The following is a 17,318-nucleotide window of genomic DNA, read 5'->3' as shown; positions in this document are numbered from 1 at the left end:
GGGGTTAATGCTCACTCCTTGTGGGGAAGTCACCAAAGAAATGCAAATTGCGTTGTGGCTGAGAAAGACTTAGATCAGGGGTTCCCAACGTTTTGCGGATCAGGTCCCCACTGGAAAAAGCCGGAACGCCAGATGGGTGGGCCGCGTGCATTTCTGTTTTGAGTCTGTTTATGTTAAAGGAGCACTTCGCCCATTTTCAACCATATCTTTATCAAATTGGTCTTCATTCGTCTTCACTCATGTTCATTATAAGATGGCACCATTTCTGTCTACTTAGTTACACTGTGTCTCATATTGGTGGGCTGTGGACCGTTCAGAAACCTGCCTACCAATGACATAATCAGTGGGGATTCCAAGCTAGTAGAAACTACAGCCATAAGTTCTCTTCCTGGAAAGTTAGCATGTTGAAATTCAGCATTAAAAATAATATTAATCTTGTTTGCAATGGCCAAACCAGGCTACCGATGATGTCACTGGTAGGTAGGTTTCTTAACTGTCCACAGCCCTCCTCTGAGACACAGAGCAAGTAGACAGTGACTTCTTAGGTACTATCTTAGGTACCGTACTTGAGTAAATGTACTCTCCACCACTGCTGGGGACAAAGATAAAAGAGGTGATCGGGACGGTTTCAGAAAGGTACATAGGATCAAAGGAAGTCAACAGCGCTGGATCAATAGATGAGAACAAGGATTCCTTAATTGATCTTGAGGTTGGATTCAGAGACGATCCCTTGCGTTTTCAAAGCATTGTGTCAAGAGTAATATGGTTTGATTGATTGATTAAACACTTTATTGAAAATGAATTCAAAAGGATAAAAAGCACAATGAAGCCTGGAGGCTTGTTTCCATTGTGGTCCTCTGGGGGCAGTGGATCTCAAAGTGGGGTCCGGGGAGACCCCGAGACAGAAGACGGGAGCGGAGGCCATCGCGGATGTGATGAGGAGAGGCAGACTGCAATGGTATGGACACGTAGTGAGGAAGGGAGAGAATGATTGGGTGAAGAAAGTAATGTTGATTAACTTAGAGGGGACAAGACCCACTGGCCGGCCTAAGAAGACCTGGCAGACGACCGTGTTGGCTGACATGAAAGCATTTGTTTAGTGTCACAAACATATAAACAAATAGTGTTCGAGTTCCAATTGTGTCTACTCACTCCTTGTATTGTCACTTCCAAATGCACTTGTTTATATACTGTATCCTGCTATGTGAGTTTTCTCTCCTGATTGGGTAGAATGTATATCCCAACCTGAAAAAGCATTTTCTGTTTACTAAAGAGCTGGAGAGACAGGGACATTACTGAACAAACACTCTATAGCAATGATTATCAAAATAGAGCTATTTAACACTTTAACAAACACATATTTACTGCAAGTTTAAGCCTTTGTCTTTTTTCCCCTGTATACTGATTGTGTTTTTCTTTGCGATTGTTTTTATTATCTTATATTCGTCATTCTATTATCATCTAAGGCCTGGCCTGACTTACTCCTGGAGTTTTTGTGCAGCCTGTCTAGGTTTGAGTAACTGTTACTATGCCTATGTCGGTACTATGTCGGTACCTAGGCTCTCAGGGGTTGAGGTATTGGGTAAGGCACAGTGGTGTGTTCTACCGTGTTACGCAATATGCTACGTAGTGTGACCTGCAGATAATTTTCATAGCCAAGCGTAGCCATCCAGAAACCGTCCAAGGAAAAGTCTGATACGCAGGAGGAGGGGCTGGGGGGCTGCAATACTGTAAACCTCAGTTCAAATTGCCTTTTTCGTGTGATAATGTGGCGTCTGAGGTTAGGGCTTATGTGGCTATTGTCTTGAAGTGATAATGACCGCTGGCCATTGGAGTAATTCACACATTAACTACTTAACAATAGAGCTATTATTTAATTCGACGACCATGCGCGTGCACGTGTCATGCATGGGAGGGAATATTTATAGTATGCCCTCTGAAAAAAAAACTAGAACACACCACTGGTAAGGCACTGGTTCTCAATGTCGAGTCCAGGGACAACCAACGCTCTAAATGGACCCTGTAACTCTGAGAGTGTACAATTGGAACCAAATGGACCATTTGTGTGCTCTCTGAGTTAAATAAGCACTGAGGATTTTGCATTGTAGACTGGGTTTGCGGTATAGTTTCAGTGATTCCCAACCTTTTTCATTTCAAGAACCCCCGGTTTTATAAATGGCATTTCATACCTTTTTTTAAACAGGCATTTCATACCTTTTTCTTTGGGTATTATCGTTATTTCTGGGACCCCTCTACACCGTAAAAGTCTTAATTTAACTCAGAGTGTACAAATGCAACCAAATGGACCCACATGTGTGCACTCTCAGAGTTACAAACCTGTAAGGGTACATTTGGACCCCCGGTGGTCCCCGGACTGAACGTTGAGAACCAGTTGGCATATGGAATCTCTGTTGAGGGCAGTGTTGTAAAGTAACTAAGTACATTTACTCAAGTACTGTACTTAAGTACAATTTTGAGGTACTTTTACTTTACTGGATTATTTCCAATTGTCAATACTTTTACTTATACTCCGATCTCAGGAGGCAAATACTGTACTTTTACTCCACTACAATTATTTAAAAACTTTAGTTACTAGTTACTTTTCAGATATAAATTATGAGATTAAGAAACATACATTAACCACTTTAGCCCTATTTTATAACTAGGCTATTTGAAAATAGCCGATCTACAAGCTCACAACATGTCGCGATGCGTTGTGAGCTTGTAGATCTGCTATTTTCAAACATTCTAGTACTTTTACTTTTGGTCCTTTAAGTACATTTTGATGCCGATATTTTTGTACTTTCACTCAAGTACATTTTTAATTCCGGACTTTTACTAATAACAGAGTACTTCTACATTGCAGTATTGATACTTTTCCTCAAGTAAAACATTTGAGTACTTTTTTTCCACCACTGGTTGAGGGACACTATTGATCACATTTACATAACCACATCACCAGGGGACGGCGGTCCAATACAATTACCACTGAGTAAATGCATTGAACAAATAATTGGATGTGCCAGAATTGTCTCTCTTCAGCCAAGGAAGGCCATGATTAAAAGTCACTGCTCGGCTTCAATGAGTAATGTTAAAAAACACAAGCCAAGCCAGACATCTTGGTGCAGTCATGGACTCAGACAATTAAGTCATGGATTAAAAGACTTATGGCTCAGCAGGATTTAGAGGAAAAAAAGACCTGTCAATGCCTTTATTTTCAGTAGAGCTAACAACTGTAAACTCTGTCTTTACAGGTCTCCCTAAAATGATTAATCAGCCGACTGCAGTTGATTCAAAATGCCGCTGCATGCTCGAGTCCTTACTAATACCAAGAAAGGGGAGCAGATCCCTCCAGTTCTTAGATCTTTAAACTGTAGCCTTGCCGAGCCCATGTGGCCCTTAGGTCAGGAGCCTATCTCCTGTTTCTGTAGCTTGAGTATGTCTATAGTGTAGTATTCGTTTTTTAAGTCTGACGTCATTTTGTAGTCCGACGTCACTTCCGGGTCCAAGAGGCACCAAGCGCCGTCCACTCTTCATTGTAAACAAACATGTCGGAACCCGTAAATCTTTTTACAATAACCTCCTTTTTCAGAAATGAACCATTGAGGGTTAATAAGGGTCTTAATGCTAATATCATAGACAGTAAAAAAAAGTAGGCTAAAATATTTATGTACATATTTATGTATTATTATGATTAACATTATAATATTTATTTTTTATATTTATATATATTTATATATAGATATATATAAAATAACGATTTCCTCTTCTCTTTGTCGTTGCCAGGGAAGTGGTAGAATGACACTTCGTCGTTATTTCAGTCTCAGATCTGTTAAAACAGCAAGGGACACAGCACTGCGCATATTGGCAAAACACACACTTGGACCCGGAAGTTGTTCTGACGGGGCGCAACGTCACAGCTTAACAACAGAATGGTCTTTGGTGTGACTCGGCCAGGGATTGAACCTCGACCTCCCAGTCTCCGGGCGGACACTCTAACCACAAGGCCACAGATCTTCACACTGGCTCCCTGTCAAATAATCTATTTCAAGATAGTACTGGTTGGTTTATAAAGCATTGAATGGCTTAGGGCCAAATTACGTGTATGATCTGATCTTTTGAACCATCCAGACCTCTCAGGTCAAGTGGGACAGGTCTGCTTTATTATGTCCCCAGACTCAATGAAGAACTAAATGCGGGGAGGAAGCGCTCAGTGTCCAACTGTCCTTTTGTAATGTGTCCTTTTGCTCGAACCATTTTTACATAGAAATAAACGTGCCTTGCCTTACTGTGTTTCTTTGTCTATTCTGAAGATTATTTTTAAAACAGCACAGCACTGGGAGGTAGTACAAAAAATTATTTCACCCACTCTGTAAACTTGTAATGTGACAAAACTGAAGCAGAGAGAGAGAGAGAGCGAGAGAGAGAGAGAGAGAGAGAGAGAGAGAGAGAGAGAGAGAGGTGGATGGCGTTGCAGGTTGACGTACGTTAGGGGTGAATCATCCAGCTATTATCCAGTTATTATCCATAACATCTGAAACTAATGAGCGCTACTTGGCTGTCAGACTTTTAGGCTCTATCGTCCTCATCAGAGCTAACAGCTGTGATGAGGACGACAGTGTGATTCCACTCAGATTGGAATGTTCCGTCTCAGATCTCTGTACAAGCTACAGTGAAATGGTGCAGCAGGAGCACGGCTGATTAGTTCTATCTGATCCGAGTCGTTGGTGGAAGATAGTACTCAGGTATTTTACTTAACTCATTTAAGACCTGAAGCCGATTCTACAAATGCCCTCTAAATCCCAACAGTATTCTGAAAGATGTTTGTTTCTATGTCAGTGGTTCTCAAACGTTTTCATGTCAAGGACCCCCAAAATGATATGTATTTGGCCGCCGACCCCCATCTCAAAATATTTTGTTTCAGGGACTCCCAGAAGAAAAAGAATGTTAAAAATGTTCGCTTTAAAAATATATATATTCAGAGATTTGCACACATTTTCACGATTAAAAAAAAATAGCAGATCTACGCTATGAGCTTGTATATCTGCTATTTTTGAATAGCCAAAGCGTAAAATCTAAAATCCCAGGCCTTAATGGGTTAAAGGGGTATTCACTTCTTTAAAACACTTCTGGGCTCATTTTCACGTCTACTCAGACGTGAAAAGAATTCATCAAGTTTGAAGTTGCTTGATTCAATACTTAGAAATGTTATATTCATTTTATCAGACACCTCCTATGTAAACCATATTCAATCAAGTTAGACTCATTGAAAAGACACGTCCTTGGTTCTGGTGACTGATATTGTCCTTGAAATGTGTGAGGGGCCGTTTCCAGGAAGAGAAAGGCTGTAGTTAGTGCGGTTCGAGTTGAGCCCTCACGGCCGCACACAGGAAAATAAATACTTCAAGTCCAATGTACAGCAGCTGTAGTAACAGTTACTTCAGGACCATGGACAGCAACTGTAGTGACAGTTACTTCAGAACCATGGACAGCAGCTATAGTTACTTCAGTAACATGGATAGCAGCTGCAGTTACTTCAGGACCATGGACAGCAGCTGTAGTTATGTCAGGACCATGGATATCAGCTACAGTTAATTCAGTACCATGGACAGCAGCTGTAGTTATTTCAGGACCATGGACAGCAGCTGAAGACATCTCTGTGCTATTTTCAGGGCCTCTCTCTCTCTCTCTCTCTCTCTCTCTCTCTCTCTCTCTCTCTCTCAGAGATTTACACTTTGTCGTTCTATATTAAAATTGCCTTGAAGGTGGGTTGACAAATGTAGCTTGCGAGGCGCACCCTTGCTCCGATCTGTACCAAACTTGGTACAAACATTGTTCAGGGGACTGCGCCATCAGAATAGCCACACTAGTATGGACCATGTGTGGCCCCCAGGGGCTACATCAGGGTGCCCAGGGGCCACAGATGCACCGTTGATCCGATCCGCACCAAACGTGGTAAAAACATTGTTCAGGGGACTGATCAGAATAGCCACACCAGGGACCACGTGTGGCCCCCTGGGGCCTTAACAATAGTTACACTGTGTAACTATTGTTCCCCTATATGGAGTCCTGTATCAGGCCAAAATATGGATTCTAGGGATATAGATCAGTATATGACGTTATATTGATGATGCATTCTCCACATATGGGGATTTGTGGTTTTATCAATATTTATGGGAGATCCGCTGATCCACCGACTTCCCACATCACACCCTCAGGTTCTCAGTGATCCGCATGGTGAGTTTCTTTTCTCATATATCGGTATGCCTATATGGGCATAAGGGTTGGGTCGGCGGCTCTGGAGAACTGGCTCTCCGTTTATGCCTATCTATGGGAGTATCAAATTGGCGATTCTAGACAACCGGCTATCCGACTGACTCGGCGCCAGGCACGTCGCTCCCTCAGGTCCTCTGCGACGTGCGCTCCAAGTTAGAAGTCGGTCGGTCTGACGTTTCTCGAGATACGTTAACTACAGGCAGACAAACAGACAGACAGATGGACAGAGAGTTTGCGCATTTATAGTAGGAGATAGTGCTGATTCATGTAAATACAGCAACTAAATATTTTCTAAATATAACTAAATCTAATTGTCAAGGTTTAGCCCAGCCGTTCCCAAACTTTACTAGATCAGGGCCAACTTGAAAATCTCAAAAGCATCCGTGGCCCACCTATCTGACCACTTAACACGGCAGCCAAATGTTTAAATATCTTTTTTAATGATCAATCAATCGATTTTGTTCCAGCTTGATCTAGATCAATGGAACTAAAGTATACTTCCTAGTTCCTATTGATTCGTATCACAATGAAAACACATTATTTAAGGTTTTAAAGAGGAAAAATACCATGAGTTTTTGTCTCCGTCAGGCCGTAAGGCATGGCCGAGACTATGTTTTGCTCCCTGTCCGTCCGTCCGTGTGTGTGTCTGTGTGTGTCCGTCCCTCCTTCTGTCTGTGGACAGCTAATCTCCTGTGGCGTTAGCTTGATCGCAGCAAACATTGTGCACACACACTCCCTGGATGCCAGAGCAGAACCTCTGCCCCAAATGTTTCACCAGGGCCTGTTATAGCGCCACTGGCACTGTACTCCTACAGATTTTGTCCAAACATCACGCAAATCGGTACACAGTATCTCTATAGTCAAGTGATTAAGATGGATCCGTCGGATTTTTCATTTTCCGAACATTGCTGGTGCACAAGAACCTACCTGACCAGGCGGAGACCTGTGCTCCGAGAAGCACTTTTTCTAGTTACATTATGTTTTTTATAGAACATTATAAATACAACTAGTCGCAACTCCTTGCAACAAAACAGTTTTAAGGTCAACCACACCAATGCAACTCCTTGCAACTGACATTGCAAATGACATCTCATTGGGTCATGCTCTTAAAAATTACTTCTGATAAGACCAGATTGGATTCTACTCTCTAGGTGAGCCATTTTCATTCTGACTATCCAAACTATCAGACAAAAGGTGCAGAGAAAACAAAATCCTTGCTTATCCCAAATGAATGAAATGCTAATTCACACCGGACTATTTATAAGAGAACGTCAGTGTTTGTTGAAATATGGTTGGTCATTTGCTGTGGAATTACTACTTTACAAATTAAGTAAATGGCCAATAGGCTCTATGAACAGCAGCCATATTGTGAATAAATTCACAGGTGTTGCCAATGATACTAATGAAGGCTCTGGTCCATTCTGGTGGAACAGAGTCAGGGTGCTGATATTGTTCATATTGGCTCACTGGAAACACTTTGCTACACCAGTGGTTCTAAAATTGTGGTCCAGGGACCCTAACTGTTCCTTGAGGGGGTTCCAAATGGACCCTTACGGGTGTGTAACGAGAGTGTACAAATGGAACCATTTCAACCACTGTTTCATTTGTACTCTCAGAGTTATGGGGGTCGTGGAAATTAAAACGTCTGAGAACTGTGCTACACTAAAATGGAACAGGGCCTTCATTAGTATCATTGGTAACACCTGTGAAGGAAGTCATAATATGGCTGTTGTGCAAAGAGCCTATTCGAAATGGATTAAAAACACAGAAATTACCCGACACGCTTGTCCCGTGTTTCAGATGGCTAAAATATGACTAAACTAAAGACATTTTATTCAACGGATTAAAACTAAATCAAAATGTGCTGTCAAAAGTAGCACTGGTTCAAAACGGTTACATTTCTAAAACATCAGACATACTGCATAATATAGCAGGAAGCTCCACACATGGGAATTCCCCCAGGGATCAATAAAATGTTATCTTATCTTATGTAGACATCTGCCTCCTGGATCCCTGGCTTCTCAGAGCCTTTATGATATTTTGGGCCCTTACGGCTTCAAGACATATTCACAATTTTTAAGGAGCTATTATACGTGTATATTTACTTCTTTATAAAGAAACATAAATTGCAGAGTTATGAAGAGACTTTCACACAATAATGTATTTTTATCTTCCTTGTCCTGTAAGCCTCTTTCTAATCTCTCTCTCTCTCTCTCTCTCTCTCTCTCTCTCTCTCTCTCTCTCTCTCTCTCTCTCTCTCTCTCTCTCTCTCTCTCTCTCTCTCTCTCTCTCTCTCTCTCTCTCTCTCTCTCTCTCTCTTCTCTCTGAGGTAGAAGATTTCTGCCTGACAGCAACGATATGATATAACATTCCTTTAGTACAGTACAATATACGGTACAGCAGGTGGTTCGAAAAATTGTGAGGGTTTGTTTTTATATATGTTTTTATTCTGTACAAAAATGTGGTTGTAATGACTTAATAATAATAAGTGTAATAAGAGCGAGAGACGGAGTCTAAAGTGAGACTGAGACTTCTGATTCTTCACTACGTGCTTTCTTCCCTACCTTTTCAAACTGCAATTAACATTTATTTGTATTGTTGCATTTTTTTTTATCGTTGTGGGTACTTCAGTTGAACTTGAGACAGAAGGGGTTCAGTGCTCAGAAAAGGTAGAGAACCCCTTGATTTGAACAAACAAATGAGTTTGTCTCTACTATCCAACACCAGGTCAAACCAGACAAACATGTCTTATTAAGCTGACTGTTAATCAGACATATTTAACCCTATTATAGATAGTGACCCTCAAACCGTAGAGTCAACTAACTGATGTTTTATTCATGAGCTATATTCCCTTGTAAAACTCAGAGAAATGTTTAAGCGTGATAATTGAGTTGGAAAAGGAGGTTGCTTTGAAACAATGGGATTCTAAGTGGACTTCTAAACCTAAAATCCACTGAGCATTTTCAGAAGAAAATGAAAAAGGTAGCACATGCAGATTGCCAAAATGTAATCTTTCCTCCCAGGCCAGGATAAAGTCATTCATGCTCTCATTTTATCCCAGTTAGACTGCTGCAATTGCAACTCACCATAGGAGTTGCTGGTTGTACAGCATGTATGTTGTACAGCATGTAAATAGTCCTACCTACTTAATGTGACACACTCTTGACCTAGTGCTCTCTCTCATGGTGTCTGGACAATCTGGACATGTTAGAATGCCCGCCCTCAAACCATAAAGCCTTGCTTTTTCAGACCCTCCCAAGCCACGTACAGGCATCTCCAATTCCAGTCAGCGCTGTCAACAGGGATCTCCAGTCATTCCTTTCAATTCCCCACTTCATCAGTGGTGTAAAGTACATTTACTCAAGTACTGTACTTAAGTACAATTTTGAGGTACTTTACTGCAGTATTTTCAATTGTCTATACTTTTAATTCTACTCCACTACATCTCAGAGGCAAATATTGTACTTTTACTTCACTACAATTATTTGAAAACTTTAGTTACTAGTTACTTTGCAGATTATTACATTATAAAACATACATTACAGACGAGGTGCCGTGATTTTCAGTGATCCCCCCCCCCCCCCCCTAAAACATAATCATCAGGTATTATGGTTATACTAGGAGGAAGATTTTTTTCAAAAAAGTGTACAGAAAGTGTTAAAATTATGTTTTTATGTGGACACGCCTCCAGTTCATTAAGTATACTTGGTTCTCACCTTAGCACCTCCTCCACCACCTTAGCACCACCCACCTGTACTAGTCCCTCCTCCTCCTCATGCCCACACCTGTTGTGTTATGATGATGAGGGGGAGGGTATAATTTTACTGTCTCATTAAAGTGCTGTTTTTCTATTGGCACGTTTGACCCTCAAGGTTTCAGCCTCCAGGAAGAAACTCAAAATAGTCGGAGAAGATATAAAATACCATAAAAACACCACCAGGGGGCTTAATGGAGTTCTATCAACCTCACAGACACATGAAAAACAGAAAAAGTGCAAAACCATGGCACCACCTCTTTAACCACTTTAGACCTAGGCTATTTGAAAATGGGACGGCGTTGTGAGCTTGTAGATCTGCTATTTTCAAACATTTTTGTACTTTTACTTTAAGTACATTTTGATACCAATACTTTTGTACTTTTACTCAATTTTCATTTCCGGACATTTACTTGTAACAGAGTACTTCTACATTGCAGTATTGATGCTTTTACTTAAGTAAAACATTTGAGTACTTTGCAATGCAGGAAGGCCGAACGACAATGGGAGAAGCTCACTTCTTCACACAACCATGTTAGAGTCTGCTGTTAAGGATGCCAGATGCAACTTTTTTCAAAGCGCATTACCTCACACTCCCATAACCCCAGGGTGTTATTTAAAGCAAACTGTCTTTAGCTCACGGCCATTCAGCCACTAGAAGCCTCTTCAGAAAGATGTGAAGGGTTCCTTCACCATTTCATAAATAAGCTATCTCCAGATCCCAGAGTTCTGGAGGACTGTCCACTGCTGCTTTCTCAACTCTGTGTTGAATTCCGGACTTTTACTTGTAACAGAGTACTTCTACATCGCAGTATTGATACTTTTACTCAAGTAACACATGTAAGTACTTTTTCCACCACTGCTCTTCACATGTGGTGTTCCGCAGGGATATATTTTGGGCCCTTTATTGTTATCACATTAAGTACCACTGTTATGCTAATGACACGCAGCTCTACATCCCGCATTTTTTGAATGAAGACCTTCCTGTCGGCCCCAGATCCTGAAAAGGTCATTCATGCTTAATCTCATCACGCTCATAGATTGCTGTGATTCCCTCTACTCTGGCCTCAGCAAAGAAAAGTGTTACATGTGCTACACTATTGCAAATGGAACAGAGCCTTAATTAGAATGAAGTTACAAAGAGAAGTCCAACGCGTCTCAACCAGTTAGCGGTAGAGGGGCTCGGTGCTCAACAGGGACAACTTGAATAAGAGAGAAAAATACCGGGGCACTTCAGGAGAGATTACCCAAATAAAATACTGGAGCACTCGACTGGGTCTACCCGTATTTATTATGTTGCAGGGGTGACTGACGTTTTGACTTCCTCAGAGTCAAACAGTTTGACTCTCCCAGCAGCATAAGGCAGTAGGGAGTTAGTGATACGGGAGCATAAGGCAGTAGAGACTCAGCGATAAGAGTCATCAAAGGCACCGCTTACTTCACACTGGGTGTGATTTGTTTGTTAGGAACGAGGTGGTAAGCACGCACATCCTAAAACAATTAATCGGATGCTGGACAACAATATGTACATTAGGAAAAGAGGGGATCATTTAAGCACCGTTTAAGCTCCCAGTAGAAGAGTTTATTTATTGTTAGGCAACGTTTCGACCGTAACTGGTCTTCATCAGGTCTGAAGACCTGATGAAGACCAGTTACGGTCGAAACGGTGTGCGGACTTCCCCTCTTTTCCTGTGCTTTGCTTGTTTACACAGTTGGAACTGAACAGAGGCACGGTTCCTACCTGGGTGCTGAGCGGCTCGCCATGTTCAACGATGCTGATGAATGGGATCTCCAGAACGGAAGCCATGAGGTCCACCTGTAGCAGCTCGTCTTGGTTCTGCGGGAAAGCCAACAGAGCGTGGACCCGCTGGACCACCAGTCCCTGACACACACACCTGAACACGGACTGAGGGTCGCCGCTGGCGGGCTGGCGGGCCAGGAGCTCCAAGCTCAAGTTAAAGGGCAAGAGGTCACTCTGGTCCTGTCGGATCCCGGCCAGGGCTCGGCTCAGCGCGGCTCGCACCGGGGCGGAATTGCGGCTGGGGAGCAGCGCACCGACGCGCACCGCGTGCACGGTCCTCCTCTGAGCCAGGACGCAGGGCTCCGGGTGGAGGTGAGACGGATGGATGAGGCTCTGCAGAAGGAGTTGGAATCCCAGGCAACATGTGGAGGACACGAAATAATTTGAATCCATCTCTCCCGGACGCCAGTTGGCATTACATTCACATCAAACTTTAAGTATCATTGAATGACATTGCAAGTCATCTCTCCTGTCACCATGATAGAATTTAAATTCATCTCGATTTCTTTTCCTTCTGCTGCTCGATGGCTTTGGTGTAGTGAGTGCAGCGCTGCAGATTAGAGGAGCGAAGGAGTCAGAATGAGAGGCGCGCACGCGCGTGTGTGTGTGTGTCCCCTCCCTCTCTCTCTCTCTCTCTCTCTCTCCCCCCCCCCCCCGAATTAATGAATGGATGGATCATTTTAGTCATGCCACCAAAGTGGCGCATCACACACAGGTTTTAAATATTTAGATTATTTCAGCTCCCAGTACTATGACTATAAACAATCAAGACCTTTCTGTATATGCTGTATATCTCTGCTGTCCGGCAGGAACCAGTTAACTCCAAAATTTTCATTTTTCAGGAAATGAAAAAAACAAAACAAAAAGTGGAGTTAGGAGGTTTTGTTCATCATTGATAAGAACAGCTGGCAGCTTGTTAATGTTTTAATTTCATTGCAGGTTGTTTTTTACCAACACACAGATGTAAAGGGTGAAAAAAAATACAAAAGCGGAAAAATGGAGTTAGCTGATTCCTGCCGGACAGCAACGATATGTTGATGAATTGAATGCGTAGGTCGACAATGGAAACAAGTCCCCAGGATTTTTTGGTGTTATCCTTTTAGCCTTAATGTTTTACTGTACCACGTGCTGTTTACATTTCTGACTAATATAGTATTCAATCAATCAATTAAATTAATATATTAATAGATCAAATCAGGTACTGTACCCTAATATACTCTTACTCCAAATAGTACAATAGCCTAAACACACACATGAATGATTCATAATATTGTTACAACCTGACTCAGGGTTGCAACAAAAGTGAGACACAGGCAGGGTTAAAAGTATATAAAATGTCTTTACTTAAAGATAAACTAAATAAACAACAGCAAACATAACATGTCAGTAAATATGAATGATCATCAGTGTGTAAGCAGCGTATGGGTGCGAGTGTATGTGCAGTGTGAATGTTGTAAGGTGTAAACCAAGGTAGGTTAACAAACAAACTGTGGAGAGAGGAGAGAGACTCTGACAGAAAGAGGACTGATTTTAAAGCCCTCAGAGCAATAGGCTCAGGTGCTCCAGATCAGAGCTGATGGCCTCCCAGCTCCACCTACCAGGCATCCACAACAGACTAGCACTGGTAGACAGAGTGGGAGGGCGTCACAATAATAATAATAATAAATATAGCTGCAAGCAGCGATAAGCGGGGCCAGGGAATGCAGAAAGAAAAAAGAAAGAAGCAATGATAAGTAATATGCACAATAAGCCATAGAAACATAGAAGAATGAACTTGAGAGAAAGAAGACCATGCAATTAACAAATGAGCATTTTAAACCCTCACTAACCCTAACCTCAGTAAAACAACGCCTAAGCCTATCCTCAAGAAACACAATGTGTAAACCCAAGGCTGCCAAATCATGATCACCTCAATACATTGTCGCGGACAGGGATCGAACCAGCGACCTACGGACTCCAAGACTGCCTTTCTTCTCATTGAGCTAGATATATGGCTTCCCTGATAGTGTCTGTTGATATTTATAAGTATTTACGTCCATTTTGAACCAGGCCTCTGTGTCCCGAACTACTCTAGATCACTGGTTCACAAACCATTTACCAATAAAGGCATTTTTGTGTCTCCTCGGAACGAAAACTAGTGAAAGTAGCCGATCTACAAGCTCACAAAACGTTGCTATCTGAAAAGTTGTGAGATTGTAGATCGGCTATTTTCACAATGAAGTATGTCATACATTAAAAGAGAGACAAAACTATAAGTAATATGCACAATAAGAGAGAGAGAGACACATGGAAACGGAATAGATTGAAGAGATAAGGATAAGGATTATTCCTTTAACAGGTCCGTTCATGAAAGTCCTTGCGGTCTTGTTTCCAATGAGGGCCTGTGAGCAATTAGGGGTTAAGAGTCTTGCTCAGGGACAAATTTCATTTCATCGACGCATTTGCTGGCCTGGCTATGGCCGCTCCGCAAGAGAGGGAGAGAGAGACATGGAAACGGAATAGATTGAAGAGAGAGACATGGAAACGGAATAGATTGAAGAGAGAGAGAGAGAGACATGGAAACAGAATAGATTGAAGAGAGAGAGAGACATGGAAACATAATAGATTGAAGAGAGAGGGAGATGGAAGCAGAATGGATTGATTGGACATCTCAACCTATTGCCATTAACAGGAATCGAACCCTCAACCTTCGGATTGAAAGGCTGCAACACTACCTATAGTGCTATAGCTTTGTCCAGGCTGAGGTTGTCTGTTGAAGATAAAAGTGAACCAGTGAAAGCAGCCGATCTACAAGCTCAGAAACACGTTGCTATCTGAAAAGTTTTCAGATTGTAGATCGGCTATTTTCAGAATGAAGTATGTCATACATTGCAAAAACTTACCTTCTCAGATAAGCATTTCATGTTATCTTTATCAATTGCATATGTATTCATTAATACAGTCTTGTTGTTTGCAATGCACTTTAAATGAAGTCTCCACCAAGTGAGGCTTCAACCGGCAGCCTTGATGTTGTGAAACATTCACTTAAGTGGGAAGCCATTGGACCAACCTGATCCAGTGAAAACGGAGGTCAGACAGATGATACCATTTCACGCAAATAACTGAAAAATCCTGGGTTTAAGTGTTTTTCAAACTGCTCAAAATTGCGGACAATCTAAGGGCGGAGAGAGAGACATGGAAACTGAATAGATTGAAGAGAGAGAGACATGGAAACATAATAGATTGAAGAGAGAGAAAGATGGAAGCAGAATGGATTGATTGGACGTCTCAACCTATTGCCATTAACAGGAATCTAACCCTCAACCTTCGGATTGACAGGCTGCAACACTACCTATAGTGCTATAGCTTTGTCTAGGCTGAGGTTGTCTGTTGAAGATAAAAGTGAACCAGTGAAAGCAGCCGATCTACAAGCTCAGAAACACGTTGCTATCTGAAAAGTTTTGAGATTGTAAATCGGCTATTTTCAGAATGAAGTATGTCATACATTGAAAAGACATACTCTCAAATAAGCATTTCAGGTTATCTTTAACAATTGCACTTGCATTAATTGACACAATCATGTTGTGTGCAATGCAACTTAAATGAAGTCTGCATCAAGTGAGGCTTGAACTGGCAACCTTGATGTTCTAAGGCACACACTTAAGCGAGAAGCCATTGGACCAACAGACCTGACCTGGTGAGAGAGAGAGAGAGAGAGAGAGAGAGAGAGAGAGAGAGAGAGAGAGAGAGAGAGAGAGAGAGAGAGAGAGAGAGAGAGAGAGAGAGAGAGAGAGAGAGAGAGAGAGAGAGAGAGAGAGAGAGAGAGAGAGAGAGAGAGAGAGAGATGGTTCATAAATCATAGGCATTACATTGACCCCTCTATAATGAATCCTTCTGGGATTATGGAATAGGATTTATAATAGAATTGAGACAGACTGATGCTAATTTACTGGACTCAAAGCATTTTTTTTTATAAACCAAAGATAATTTGAACGATCTGAGGTGATTTCAGAAAACTCATTAGAGAGATCTTCAGTACTGTAGTGTGTGTGTGTGTGTGTGTGTGTGTGTGTGTGTGTGTGTGTGTGTGTGTGTGTGTGTGTGTGTGTGTGTGTGTGTGTGTGTGTGTGTGTGTGTGTGTGTGTGTGTGAGGGGGGAGGGGGTACACAGCCTACAGCAGAGACTTTTCAAAGGCATCAGTACGACTTAGTGAGGAGAGAAAAGGACAGTTGAATCACCCTAAATGTGACACCCTGAGACAAGATGGCTGTTTCACCCCATGATGACCTCTGACACCCTGACCGCTGTTACGCCACAACTGACGACCTATTAAAATACAGTGACAGCCTGAGACAAATCATTTGACTCCAGTAGATCTGCTATTTTTGTATTTTTGTGACCCATAAATACGGGTCCGCAACCCAAAATTGGGTCACAACCCTATGATTGGGAAACACTGAAAAAGGCTCTCTTTCTCCCTCCCTTGCTTGCCTTGCACTGAGCGTGCTCTGGTCTGATGTCAAACACAATCTCCTCTCCCTCTCTAATCCTAACCCTCTATTCCTATTAATAAAGGCTCAGAAAAGCACCCCCAAAATAACTGGGGAAAAAAGGAAAAAGACACAAGTACAGAAGTCAAACTTTTTTTATCTATTTCAAGGACCCCCACAACTTCAACACCATCCAATCCCAACTGCTAACGCAGAAGCTCGCGGTGATGTGCGTGGACCGCGTCATGGTGGCATGGATCATGGACTATCTTACAGGTAGACCGCAGTACGTGAGACTGCAGGGATGTCGGTCTGATATTTAGTGAGCAACACAGACTCCCCACGGCACCTCGCTGTCATCCGTCCTGTTCAATCTCTACACCTCTGACTTACAGTTCAGCTCCAAGACATGTCACAGAAGTTCTCTGAAAGATTCATTTACCCCAGGAGGAAGTTAGTTCACAAACTTGGACACATCATCAGTGTTGTTTCCTGGAGTCACTGGGTGTTTCGGGTCTTGCAACAGACACCCTCCTCCAGGCGACCTGACCGAGGCTGACCAGACCCTGGCCTGTGTCCAAGTGGCATGTTACAGCCCCCACTGTCTCATGGCAGCTTGGAGGCTGTATGTAATATCGCCGGTGTATTCCATTCAGCAGTAACACTGTGGTGTGCGCTTAGTGTTCTGATTTATGTTGACACTGTAACGATATCTGTGTTTTCTAACGCCTGTCTGATTGTGTGTATTTGCTTCTGAGTACCTTTGCGTCTATGTATCAATAGCTTGCAGATCTGCCAATAATAATAATAATTATAAAAGTAATAATTATTAGAAAGAATTGAGCAATAAGAACTGAAATGGGCCCACGTTTACGTAAAAAAAATTGGTTTGTTTTCCTGTAAATTGAATGTGTGCAAGATATTTTAGTGTGGGATTATTTGTATCCTTTCTTGTGGTTGCAATCAGTGTTTTACTGTTAGGAGGAGGCAGTATGTACTATTGTACTAGGCCAGTTTG

General features: G+C 42.1%; 1 protein-coding gene across 1 annotated transcript in view; it reads right to left on the bottom strand.

Moving 5' to 3' along the window:
• grin3bb (glutamate receptor, ionotropic, N-methyl-D-aspartate 3Bb) overlaps positions 1-12,224 on the bottom strand; it is a gene marked incomplete at both ends in the record, with an annotated part of 42,397 nt that extends 30,173 nt beyond the window's left edge. Inside the window, one exon of the mRNA XM_080420137.1 lies at positions 11,772-12,224. Within this exon, the coding sequence (XP_080276263.1) occupies positions 11,772-12,224 (453 nt within the window). The remainder of the gene's footprint in view (positions 1-11,771) is intronic.
• Between the last annotated feature and the right edge of the window lie 5,094 nt (positions 12,225-17,318).

Source organism: Gymnoscopelus braueri (assembly GCF_963280865.1).
Source record: "Gymnoscopelus braueri genome assembly, chromosome: 22".
Lineage (NCBI taxonomy): Eukaryota > Metazoa > Chordata > Actinopteri > Myctophiformes > Myctophidae > Gymnoscopelus > Gymnoscopelus braueri.
Note: the sequence above shows the minus strand (reverse complement) of the source record. Positions and strands in the feature narration are given on the sequence as shown.